Consider the following 14,172-nt stretch of genomic DNA (forward strand, 5'->3'; position numbering starts at 1 on the left):
AATATGCACCAATACAAACCTACTTCACAGGGATACTGTGAGGATAAAATAAAATAATGTGTATTTGAGAGCTTTGCAAACTAAAAAGTACTATATCGACCTAAGAGCCTATAATATTATTGTTTATATATGTGATCAGAGTTTGATTTATTTTACCTAGAGATACCCAGAGTAACACTGCACGTGTGGAGTTCTTGAGAGGAAATATACACTGCTTGTCCCCAACTATTTCCCTTGGAAAAGGCCCGTGCCTTTTTGGACAGATTAGATATGTCTGTAACAGCTGAGACTGCTAGATGAAGGAATCCTGTCGTCCTGAATTCAAACATGACTTGCAGAGCCAAATAATAACTTGGAGAATTTTATGAAAGAGTGAGGAAAACTCAGTCAAACCAGGAGGAGGAGAAGGGCATTAACCGCCACAAGTAACAGGTTTGTTCACTCTGTGAGCGGCTGGCAAGTGCTGCTGAAGCATGAAGCTGAACTGCAGGGGTTGAAGTTTCTCCTCACTTTTCTAAGTTTATTGCTCAAACACCCTGCTCTGGGTCATAATGACTTGTCTCCTGTCTCTCTCAGGTCCTGACTTTCTCCCTTTACTTGAGTTCAGTGAGTCATTTAATATATCTCCATGTCATGGAGGTTGTTATTTCTTTCACTTTGTTTTTTGGATTGACTTTTCCCTAAGCATGGAGAAAGCTACAGAGTTGATGACTTACCTCTACCTTAAATAGGAAAATGGGGGTAAGGGCTGCGTTTTGTTCCTTTTGTTCCTCTTGTGTACAATAAATAAGTCTCCACTATTTAAATAATTACTTTGACTGCAGCCCATCCACAAGTTACCCCAGAGTTGTTATTGAGCTGGGAGAAACACTTCAAAATGGGGATTATTGAGTCTCTGAAGAAGGGAAACTTTGACTAGATCTCCTGGCAGAAAAGGACTTTCTTGTGATGCATTGGCATTTGGATTTTGGGTTCTGTCAGAGACCTAAAAGGTCAGAACTGCACAATAATAAAAATAATGAGAAAGTTTTAAGTTTCAATAACAGTTCTAGTATACAATCTGTGGGAAGGACGCTGAGTGTTTTAAATTTCCAAGCACATCTTTTTTTCCCTTTTCTACTGTGTATAGGTCAAGATTGAGTTGAATTTTCTTAGATTGGCACTGATAACAATATAAACCCTTGACCGAGTTTTTCTTGAGGACTGATAACACTCAGCAGGAGGTAACTGAGTGGGTGGGATGTAGACAGGAGCTCCTGGACAAATACTTTCCATATTTTTAAAAAAATTCTTGTTTGCAATAGTCTAGAAGCTAGTAAAATATCAACTTGTAGAATGAACAAAGGAGAACATTTTAAAGAGACCAGAAATGTTGACTTCAGTGACTTATATCTAGTGCTAATTAGTAAAATATATCATTGTTGAAGATGAAGCAGAGAATAATGAGCAAATTCATGTTATTGTACTTCAAATAAGTAAGATAATTTTTAAAAATTTCTTCACCTAATGGATTGGACTTTGGTCTCAGGTCTTTAGTGACAATGCATGCATTTGAGCTTTCTTAGAAGACGGATTTTCACAAGGCTTGCATTCCTCATTAGGACATCAAATTCACTCTGGTCTTTCATATGGAAACATTTTACATCACAGGATAAAACTTAAAATTTACCTTTTGAAATTCAAGAATTTTTCAAGGGATCAATCCAGAAGTTAAACAATAAATTTCCAAATTATGCTTCATCCTATATTTTGTCATCCTATTTTTGTCCTAATTTGTCATCCATCCTATTTTTGTCATTAAAAGCCACATCTATACTTTATTTCATCATTTATACATGTGTCTATATGTGCGTGTGTACATATATATAGATACACACATACATATTTATATATGTGTCTTTTATGATAAAGAATCTCTAAAAATGAATTTTCTCCCTTAACTAATCAGTAAGGTGTTGGGCATTCCAGAGAAGCCTAAAAAAGAAATCAGTATGGACTGTGTGGAACGGGAAGCAATCTGATCTTTAGAAGTTATCTTCCTTTCATAGTTAAGGAAAAATGGGACTACTGTTCATTAAGCAATAAAATAAATACATATATACCTGCTGTCAAATGAGATCTCGGGAGGAATGACATGAGTACTGTCCTTGCCAATGAGGAATTTGATTCGATCATAGAAGAGTCTTGAAGTGTGCTGAGAGAAGAGGGGTTGGCTTTGCTGAATGAGGTCAAGAGGATCTGGTGAGCCCTGACAGAGAGGACTTACATAACAGTTGCTTTGTTGACAACAATCAGGGTCCACACAGTCGGTCAAACCATCTGAAAAAAAAAAACAATTTTGAAATTTAGTTTCAAGAGAAACAACATAGTTTAAAATATGCACAAATGGAGAAAAATCTAGAATATAGCCAAAGGTAACTGTCCATATTTTGAGAATAGAATCTATTAAATACACATGTTTCTCATGAATTAGCACTCACTCTGAGTTTATATGGCACATCAGTGAAATTCAAAGTATGTTGTTCATAAATCTTTCTTGAATTCTCTAGCATATATAGGCTGTGGTGTATTGTTTAGTATTTGGATAGATTATTCTGTTAGATATCACTCTTTAGAAGGTTCCTTCTTCCTCATCAAGACGATTCCTCCAGGATAGCAATGATTTCTTATAATTCTTTCGAATTTCTCACACCATGTACATTTATGAGCAAACAATCAACAAACGCTTGTCAACTTGAATTAGCTTGTATTTTAAAAATTCTCCCAATATTCTTGTCTAATGGTAATTCTCAAAATAAAGGTTGGTATTCTTGTGGTGACAAAGTGTAGAGCAGGGCAGTGATTTTCGAATGTGTAGTCAATTACCTAGGGAGCTTATTAAATATGTATATTCTTGAGCCCCAACTATTGAGTCAGAATTTCTTCAGAGCCCAGGATTACACATACTTAATCTGGGAAATTCTGAAGCAATTAAATTTTCAGAACTACATTTTTAGGAATTTGTAGAAGCAACTAGAGCTTACTTGTTCCTAACAGTAGTTATTTGATGCAAGTACTAATAAATCTCAGGTATATGAACGTGATGAGTCACTCTCTTTCATTTCCTAGGCCATCACCATTTACTCTAGACTCCTGAATGCACGGTTGTACCAATAAAAAAAATCACATAAAGCCTTCATTCTTTGGTAGAGAAATGATGTGGGGCATAGGGGTTCCAGGAGGAGGGGAGACCATTGAGAATATAATAGGTGCAAAACACTGTGTTAGGTGCTTGCAGAAGTAAAGAAAGAAAAAGGTCCTTTTCCTGTTTTCAGGGGCTTGGAGCTTAGTAGGAGAAATAGGTGTATAGAACAGCTGACTCTTATGCTAGTTAAAAATGCAGTAAATGTTATAAGAGAGTTACATGCAAAGAGAAGAGGTTGGAGTGCTTAAATTGAGCATATGGACAATTCATTCCACACCCAATAAGCAAAAAAATTAAAGTCCTTCCAAAGTCCTTAAAGTAGACAAGTGGCTCTAATTTAGATGTTTAACAAGGGTAAATAGAAAGACGCTAATCTTCCTGGCTTGCAGTGGAATAGGGAGGTTCAGATGGATTACCGGCTCCTTAAGGCTGATGATGAAAGTTACTGGCACTGGTGTCATGTGGCTCTTTTGCTTGCTCTCTCTCCCTTACATGGCTGCTCCTATGGAGCTGGAGGGGGACATACCACAGCTCGGGGCAATGAAAGCCAGGAACACCAAGAGAGCAGGCATGTGGCACAGCAGCTGTAGGGCACCCAGGAAATATTTTCCCCGCATGAGGTCCTTTCATATTCCCTGTACCATAGAGACTACTTTGATTTAAAATGCAGTTTGCTTCTTTTTGTCTTCCCTGTTTGTTCAAGGTATTTTTGCCCCGATTTCTACTTCTCTGTATACATATTTCTTTTTCACTGACTAACTTTTAAGTGTGGATTCATTTCAATAAGAAGTCTCCTGCTCCCCATTACCCCTCATTCAGCAAATTATATTAATAGATTTTCTATAGATTTTAGATGCCGTTACCATCTCTCTCTCCAATACGTTGTTCTCAGCCTCCTATCAGCACATTATCTCTTTACTCTGCTAATTAAACATCTGGATGCACTGGAAAGCTGGCAAAAATATCAGGATGAAGAAGAGTTTTCTCATGTCTGGAATAATGTACTAAACAATGAAAAACTGCTTTTCGAATGGGCAGTCACCTTTATCTTTCAATTGGTAACAAATGCACTAGTAATAATCAGACTGGGCATTCACAGGTTTCAATCTGTCAACCACACAATTCTAACTTATTTCTGAAAATAAATAGATTTTAAATAAATAGTAATGCCCAAATGATCTTCAAAACTGTATTCTAAAACTAAACACAGAGCCAATTCAGAATTGGGACTCACATTCTCATCTAGTTATGCGCTATAAATTCCAAGCTAATGTTTCCTATTTAATAATTGCCTATTATACAGGGCTGACCCTCTAAGACCTTTGTTTTCTGAGAGAACAGCAAGACTTCTGTTGAATCTAGAAAGGCTGCAGGCAAGCAAACCAATAATGGCATGCAACCCCCAAATTATAATTCATAGGTAAGCCCGGTAGATGGGCAAAGATCTTCTTACCAATTATCACATTAGATAACACCCCATACAGTATGTCTAGACTGTTACAAAGAAGTGCAAATGACAGTCACACCGCATGTGTGGGTTTCTTTTTTCTTTCTTTCTTCTTCTTCTTCTTTTTTTTTTTTTTGGCTGTTAACGATTCTTTTATTGTTCTGAATTGGAAGCTGTGGCACCCTCCTGACAGCCAGGCTCAGGGTATCAGATATGGACATATCAAATGTTAACTTATTTTACTTTTAGGGCTTATTCCCTTTAAAGGAATAAAAATAAAAGCAAAAAAGAAGGAGGTTAAGCTGTCTTGAAGGACTAAACATGGCACTCACCGATCCTAGCTTTGCCAACCAGTTAAGGACTATGCCAGCTGGCTTAACTGGTACTGATGAAGATCAAGGACACTGATTTCTGTTGTACATGATCAAGTCATTCACTATTAAACTTTTACCTACTAGATGTATACCCTTGGTTGAAAGAAGGATTGGACAAAGGAATATGAATGATGTTGGGAAAAACTCATACTTTCCTAATCCTTAAAATGAATTTATAAATATATACCTTTTAGGGACAGCACTCACATTATCGTCTTGATAAAAAAAAGGACAGCTTGTTCATGGTAAGGTATCCAAAAGGATTTGGAAACATGTATAGATTAGTTAATATTTGTGAGGTATGGCACTAGGTACTTCCACATATATTACTTCAACTAATCCCTACAAGAATCTTGTTAGGTAGACATTCTCATCCCCATTTTACAAATAAAGATGGGGAGGCTAAATGTGGTTGCAGAGCTGCAAGTAATCTGGGAGTCATATTAGCGCCCAGTGTTCGGACTGCAGATCACAGGTTCAACATCATAATCTAAGTAGTATTATGAGTACTGACCTCGGCTGTAAGACTTCCAAGTGCCTGACTTTATATAGGCATTTAGAACGCATGCAGTGGTTAATGTCAAAGAACCAGACTACTTTGATTCTAATCTTGACTTTACCACTCACAATCGATATAATCCTGGACAAATCAGTTCAACTTTTGGAGTCTCAATTTCCTCATCTACAAGATGGGAATAATAAAAATACCCACCCATAGAGTTGTTGTAAGGGTCATGTGCTATAATAATCATAAAGAGTTTATTTAGCACAGTGTTTAGTACATAGCTAGCACTCCTGATAAATGTGAGGTATTGCCATTAACCAAAATCTGGACTGTACAGACTGCAAAGAGTCTAAGCATAGAGTCCTAGGGGTAGATGCCAATGGTCTGCAGTGGCAGCTTAAAATGTTCAGACTCATTGCTACTGAAGTTGCCTTCTCACTGGCCAGAGGGCAATTAACCTTTGTGTAGCATATTCAGTTTGTTGGAACGTGTTCATTTTGTGAACTCTGCTCTGTTAGGTTGTCAGATAGGTGGGATCTTATGTGGCTCTAAATAGACACTAATGCTACAGTAAATCTTTATTCATTGAATTTCATAAATTCAGAATTTGCTATCAGTCGGACAGGGGCTGGATTGAAGCTTAACCTTTTCAGCATCTACAGAATAGAGGGTCTGCCAAGCAAATTAGTAGTGAAAGAGAAATTGAGGGGCTGATCATTTCAGTGACTCAGTTAAACAAAATCTCAGGCATTTTAGAAACCCATGAACACTGGCTAATTATAAATCATTCATAAATTTTTACTAAAGCAGGTTCCCTATTAGGCACTCCTGTTAGCTTAGTTGTTGCCATTATATGCATTGAAGGTAATAGGACTGTATTTCCTTTGGAAATAGTTTAGAAACAATTTTTTTTCATTTATTCAGGCTGACTTTTCACCCAAGCTTTTTGCTGTATTAGTAAAAAGAAAGTGGGAGAAGCTCAAGTGTACTCAGGATTTGACCTGCTCAAATCACTGTTATTGCTGTAACCTCATACAATTTGCTTTTTCTGGGTCAGAAAAATAAATAGTTCATATGCCACTAATGTTCATGTCCTCCTGGTCCCCACCTGCCATCAATGGCTTCCCATATCCCTCAGAGTGAAAGCCCATGTCCTGACAAGACTTACTTCCTCACAGTCTGGTTCCTTGCTGTCTCTCTCTTAGCTCTCTGACCTGACCTCCTACTATCCTGCAACCCCCTTCCCCACTATTCCTAGGCCTGGAGTGTTGTTCTCTCCAATATCAGTACGGCTCACCCCTCACCTCCTTTAAGTCTTTACTCAAATGCCATCTTCCCAGTGAGACTTTCTCTGACACCTTATTTAAAATTTCAGTCCTGTCCCACTTGTATCTGGAATCACTTGGCAGTTTCGGCTCTCATAACTAAGTGATGATCCTTTAATAAAGGAGTTGCTTGGAAATGAGGAGGAGATGGTCAGAAGAGAATAATTAGGAGTATGCTTTCTGATTCTAGGTCTTTTGTACCAGCCAAATCTTAAAAGTAAACATGGAGCAGGTGTCTGGCCCCTAAACAGAGCAAATGTTATCAATTCATTGCTCCTTCTATTTCATTTTTCTATTTATTAAACACTGCAGCATGCTGGTGACATTCAAAACATGAGGCTTATTGATCCATGAGCTTATATGTGTTCATAATTCACCCATGGTGCTGATTTCTAGATCTAGAAACACTACATCATAAAATAGGCTTGCAAACAGCTATTATTCTTAATGAATGGTGACTTGTTATGAAGAATGATCCTGGAAGATCATTCTCTTTTATGCAATTAACTTATTGATTTTACCAATGAATATGAATATAGACCACTGGAAGAATTTGTACAAGAGAAGTTTGGACAAACATGTGACAAATACTTAAGTGATCAAGAGGGGAAAGTCCACTTTGATTAAACACTCTTATTCTATATCTTTTTAATTGAACTTTCTTGACAATCTTTCCACAGTATCAGAAACCGCTTTCCTTCCTCTAACTAGAGTGAATAAAATGTAATCTTTGGGGGTTGGCCCCGTGGCCGAGAGCTTAAGTTTGCGCGCTCCGCTTGCAGGCAGCCCAGTGTTTCGTTGGTTTGAATCCTGGGTGCGGACCTGACACTGCTCATCAAGCCACGCTGAGGCAGCGTCCCACATACCACAACTAGAAGGACCCACCCACAACAAAAAGAACATACAACTATGTATCAGGGGGCTTTGGGGAGAAAAAGGAAAAAAATGTAATCTTTGTTCATAGCTGAAGATCTTATAAAATTCGCACTGTTCTGTATGATCTGTCCAGTGCCTACCTTTATATTTTCATCTCCCACCGATCTCTCCCTGACTCATTGTATTCCAGCCACAATGACTTACCTTTTACTCCTAGAAGAGTATAGCACATTTCCACCTCAGGGCGTTTGTACATGCTGTGTTCCCTTGACCTGGAAAGTTCTTCCCCTGATTTGTGTGAGGCCTCCCTTATCACATAGATTTGGTTGGGTCCCCCTATACACGTTTATAGCACTCTAAAAATTTTATAGCACTCTTTACAGTTGAAAATATATACTTATTTGTGTGGTTTCTTGCTTTATATCTGTCTTCCACCCTAGATCATAAGCTCCATGAAGGCAGAAACTTGTCTTGTTTGTCATTTTCTCCCCGGTGCCAAGCACAATACTTGGCACAAAGTAGTAATGAATGAATGGAAAACTGGGTACCCAATATGAAATATCTGACTGAAAGCTAAACATTTGAGTCAAACATTTGGATCAGTGCTATCCAATAGAACTTTTTCTGATGACGGGAATGCTCTCAATCAGTGCCAATACAGTAGTCACTAGCCTCATGTGACTATTGAGCATTTGAGATGAGACTAATGCAACTGAGAAATGAAATTTTAAATGTTATTTAAATTTAAATACTCACATGTGGCTAGTGGCAACTATATCAGACAGTCCAGATTTTGATGTGTTCAAATAGATACTAGATGGTCTACAAACTTAGCCAAACATCATAAAGAAGTTTAAAATTTTGATAAAGTCCAATTTATCATTTTTTTCATATTGCAATTTCTTTCCTTGCTTTTATGTTTGAGAAATCCTTTCTTATCTTGAGATCTGTCATCTATATTTTCTTCTAATTATGTTTGAGTTTTCTTTTACCTTCAACTCATTAATCAGCTGGAGTGTTTTTATTTATCTTATTCTTTTGGAATATGGTGTGAATTGAAAATCTAAGTTTTTTTTCTTAACAGTTGTCTCAGCATCATTTATTTCATAATGCTTTTCCCCCACTGATTTTTGATGCTGGTTTTATAATATACTAAATTTTTATTTGTACTAGAGTGTGTTCCAGAGCTTTTTATTTGGTTGTATTGATCTGTCTACTCTTACATCAGTATCACTTTATTTTAATTATCTTACCTTTAAAATATTCTTTAATGTCTGATAGTTCTAGCTTGCTCTCACTATTCTTTGTTTTAGCTATTCTGATTCAGTTAATATAATGTCTAAATGTTTTTTCTAATGTCAATTCATTCGTGCATGTAATGTATGGTGATCTTATTTTCCCAACCCCAAATCAGGACACATGATTAACAAATGAAAATGTGGTCACCATAATGTTGCCTTCTCCTCCAAGCACAGGGTGTGCACGTGGTAGGTGCTTGTTAGCTAAGGGCATACATAAGGTCAAGACATTTGATAGGTTTGTGATTTCTATAGTAATTAGGTCTTATATACACAATGCATAAGATAGCTTTCGTTTTTTTGCATGTTACGGAAAAAAATACAAAGGTTATTTGTTCTCTGTTCTGTTTTTACTATTCAAGGAGCACTTAGATAGTTCCTAGACCAGCTGTGTCAACCCACATATTCAATGCAGCCCAATTAGTTACTAAGAGTCACAATGCATCGAATCAGAGTGTAACAAAGTCAAAGCCGCAGGAAGTAGCAGCGATACTAATGAGTATTCAAAGCTGATTAGAATGCAAAAAAATCCCGTCATTCTTTAAGTACCAGCTATAATATGGAGTAATCAGGCAGCAGCCACTTGAAGCAACTGCTTGAAAGTGATTTTATTTTTGATTGGGAAGATTTCTTAAGAATTACATTTTAAAAACTAGGACCACTTTTTTCTAAAACATTCAATTGGCACTTTCTGATTTAATTGAAATGCACACACACACACACATGCACAGACGTATGCAAATATTAATCATTAGTCATATTCAACTAAATGAATCTAGCCATTCTGGATAGCTGGAGCGCTGAGATCAAATGAGAGGCGTTTAACGTACTCTTAGGGATAATATTTAGATATCATACAAATGGAATTATTGTCCAAAATCTTAGTCATGGGGCTTTCAGAGGTTATTTGATCCATCTTTTCATCTCAAGGTAGAAGTGAATCTATATTTATCATCAATATCATCTTAATCCTACTAAAGGAAAAAAATGGTAAGGGAACTCTCAAGGAGCTTTCCCCCACCACTCCCTAAAGAGACAATCTTACAAATGCACTAAAGTCTTAACAGGGTCTTTGATTTTTGATTCCCACATAGATACATAGTTTTAAAAGAATGTTCAGAGGTCAATACAGATTCAGCAAAATCTTTTATACTTTTTGTATCTACATATACCACAGATATTGAGAATTGATAATCCACGAATTCATTAATATTTAATGGATCTATTCATGCAACACTTTTGACTGCCTTGAGGTGAACTTGAGGTCATAAACAAATACTTTATAATTAAGTACTCAATTATTTTTATCAAGCTGTGCTTTATTAGGGCAGGACACTTATTTTGGCTCAACCCTAACTGAGTCAGAAATTATAATCGCATAGGTTGTTAATGTATTTTCTGAGCACAAACCTTGTAATCAATTCATCAACTGGGAAATCTCTATTACTACCTCAAATCCTTTTTGGAAAGAGACAGACCACTTAGGTTTGTACCCTGGCTTTATCATTTCCTTGCTATATGATCTTGAGAAACTTACTTAACGTTTCCGTGCCTCAGTTTCCTAATTCGTAAAGTAGTATTAATAGTAGTCCTCACCTCATGGGGACCAAATGAAATAATTCACATAAAGGACTCAGCACAGTGCCTTGCACATAGTAAATCCTGAATACAAGCGAGCTAATGTTATTAGTGATTATGTTGGGCATATAACTATGAGTCATGCTTAACATGTAATAAGAAAACCATATAGACAAAATATAATTAAGTATTCGATTACATGGTGCACATGATAAGCACCATGGGAGATTGGGGTGGTGGATGTCAGAGGTTCCATGAAAGATATGGCTTGAGTTGGGACTTAAATGATGGACAGAGAATGATGGGTGTAGAGGAGAGGGCATACCAGGTTAAGGGGCATATTATGAAAAGGTGGTAAAGGAAGGTGAAGGTGAATCTTGGAGGACCATAAAAGTCAAGTAAATAGCTGATCAGTGTACCCCATTTAATTGAAAATCTCACTCTGGCTTTCCAAATAAAGTTTTCAATTTAGGTGGGTAGTAGTAAACTGTCTCTTCAGAAAATGGTTATCCTAAGCTCATTATGTGTGTATGTGTGTGTGGGGGAGATGAGTGGTGTAGTTTATCATCTTTTAAGTAGTTCACATGAATTATCTCATTTAATATTTCTAACAATCCTATTAGACAGTTAATATTATTATCAGCCCCATTTTAGAGATAAGGAAATTGAAGCACAGAGATATCAACAAACTTTTCCCAAATCTCACAGCCAGTAAGTACATAGCAGAGCTAATATTTGAACCCAGAAAGTCTAACTTCAAAGCCCTGTGCTCTTAATGATGAAGCTGCTTCAGCTTGAAATTCATAAGGTCTTATAACGTTTTAAGGTAAACGGCTAGCTAGAACAAATAAAGGAGCAAACTCTTACACCCAATTAGGTGCTTAAACTATGATTGCTACCTTATTGATTTAAGCCCTATGTCTGGATTCAAATAACAAAGTATATAATTGTCTAGGCAGATATAGAAACCTGAGGAGTCAAATTTAATAATCTGCTTCAATTTTAAGCTAATATATAGAAACTAGAAATAAACTTTTTTTGGTAATTTCATGTTTCCTTGAGGAGAAAGAAATAGGAAAGTGAGGATTTGTTGTTTCAGGCTCATTCAGAGGTGATTTGGGCTGTTTGGAGGCCTGATTGTACAATGTATTAGATGCTTTTGTTTGTTTGATAAAATAGGTGGTTACCCTGAGGCCTTGGAGCCACATATTGCTTTTTAAAACACCATTTGCAGGTCTTGAATTAAATATAAAAATTTCTACTGTGAATTGTCTTGATGCTGTGTCCCTTGACAGATATAAAGTGTTACTAAAAGGTAGAGACACAAGAGGGAGCCCTAAATGACTAAGAACAAAGAACACTATTTCACAGTGTGTATAATGCAAGCTACACTAGCATCTGACAGTTTGGACAATGGTACATTAATTTAATTTGGAATAATAAAAGTCATAGGTACGGGAAGCAGCATGGTTGTAGTAGTTAAGAAAACAGACTCTGAAGTAATATAGCCCTGAATTGGAACCTTGGTTCTTTTACTTTCTAGCTGTGTGACCTTGGAAAAGTCACTTACCATCTGCACTCCAAGTATCAACTTTCCCATCTATAAACAGGAAAAATAATAGTAGCTAAACTTAATAGCATTGTCGTGAAAATTAAATCATATATAATGCATGCAAAGAGTTTGGAGTATTGTCTTATCATAGTGAATATTCAATAAGTTGAGATTGAAAAAACTTGTATGACCTTACGTAACTCAATATTGTTTGTTTATACTAAGGATTCCTGATTTTCACTGTTGGCCAGATTGGTCATCACTGTGCTAGAGGCTGGGCTATTCCTTTCTTATACGAACATTTTATAAATGACTCACCTCCATCATTGTCCAAGTTATCTCCACAAAGCATTTCCATGACAACATTGCAGCCTGTCCCACTCCAACCCACCTGACACACACAGTGCCAACCATTTTGATCCAGGGTACATCGCCCATTTCCGAAGCAGAGTCCTGGGCAGCCATCTGAAAAGACAGCAGATAACAATCACAGAGACGTCAGAATAGGACAGACCAACAATGATGTATCTGCCTATAGGCAAGCATCTGATCTGGGCTCCATTCAGATGAGGTGTTGAATAAATGGAAGAGGAGATTGCTTGCTTACCAAACCTTCCCAGGGAACTTGTTATCCCTTACTCTGCCGTGCTTTTCCTTAGAGAGCCAATTAAGCATTATTAGTGCTAACTCCAATTCCCCACCTCTGGTTCAGATAAGATGAAAACTGTGATAGAGATAGAAATGTTTTTGGTTTCTTTTCGAATAACTTATCTCTTCATTTCAATCAAAAATGGATGGATGATATTATATCTAGTTAAGGCCAATAAGTTGGGAAAAGACAGCAGTTTCTATGAAGAGAAACTTTCCTTAACTACTTCTAGTCTGGGCTGCTTTTTCCCTTCTGATGTACTGCTTTGGGACTTAGGTGTGTTCGTATACAGTTCAGACCATACCGTTAAGTATTTGCCCATATGGTGCCATAGAAACGTGCTGCAGTTGTTTTACAACTACTTAACTTTTCCTCTCAAGATTATTATTGATCTAAGGGCTAAGGATTGAATTTTTTGTTTATCTGATATCTTTCTCTGAAGCTAGCATCATATTATGCCTGTAGTAAGTGCTCAACAAATGTTTATGGAATTAACGCATGCCAAATTTAGACTTTCAGTATTCTACGGAATAACTGGATAAATATAGTCAAGAGGAAATTGTTATGCTTAAATGACTTCTAGCCATTGATAAACCACAAACACTAACAATGGTGTCCATTTAGACTTTTAATTTCTCAGGGATGCCCTACTCTTTCTACCAGTAGTTTAGAGTTAGGCTCTTCCAAAGGGCAACTGTGCATATGCCAAGCGCTCAGTGGGCCGATGACAGCAATAATGGCATACAGCTTCTGGAAATTTTCCCAGTAGCAATAGAGGGCTAAGTCTAGATTTTACTGGAGACAGTCCAATCAACACTCTTTTCATTTTCTGTTTTTGAAAGAAAATTCCAGAAGTGTAAAGAGCAAAAGAATGTTTTTCTTTTAATTCTGTAGAAGTAACCCAGTATTCCTTCCAAATGGTTTCCAGGCAACTATCAACAGACCAGAGGATGAAAAAACTTTAAAATAAAATGACAGATGGCTGTTAGAAAATATGAAAAGATTTTATATATATATATATATTTCTCAAGAAGTAGTATAGGATGAACATATATAGGATTAAGAAAGGAATTTATCTAGTTCCATTCTCAAGGTATATCCAATGGATAAAGGTATATCCCTTATGCCTTAAAGGCAGGTCCCTTGGGGGATGGATGATAGGGTACTTACAGGGGGATAATTCTCCTGCCCTTGTAAGGATACAGTACAGGGGCTTAGAGCTATATTGTTATGTTAAAGAAAAAGTTCAGCTGTCTACCAACAAATTAGTTCACTTAATAATTTCCTGTCCATGTTATACACACAGACATGCACACAGACACACACACACACATAGAACTCAACGTAAAGACAAGGAAAAATAGTTCTTAAAACTACTTATCAA

At 36.8% G+C, this 14,172-nt stretch overlaps 1 protein-coding gene across 2 annotated transcripts in view; it reads right to left on the reverse strand.

Moving 5' to 3' along the window:
• TENM1 (teneurin transmembrane protein 1) overlaps positions 1–14,172 on the reverse strand; it is a 748,343-nt gene that overhangs the window by 157,047 nt on the left and 577,124 nt on the right. For both annotated transcript variants that reach the window (XM_070502852.1, XM_070502851.1), the window contains 2 exons: positions 12,458–12,604; positions 2,103–2,319 (listed from right to left, as the gene is read on the reverse strand). In XM_070502852.1, coding sequence (XP_070358953.1) covers positions 2,103–2,319; positions 12,458–12,604 — 364 coding nt within the window. The remainder of the gene's footprint in view (positions 1–2,102; positions 2,320–12,457; positions 12,605–14,172) is intronic.

The sequence above is a fragment of the Equus asinus genome, chromosome X, assembly GCF_041296235.1.
Source record: "Equus asinus isolate D_3611 breed Donkey chromosome X, EquAss-T2T_v2, whole genome shotgun sequence".
NCBI lineage: Eukaryota > Metazoa > Chordata > Mammalia > Perissodactyla > Equidae > Equus > Equus asinus.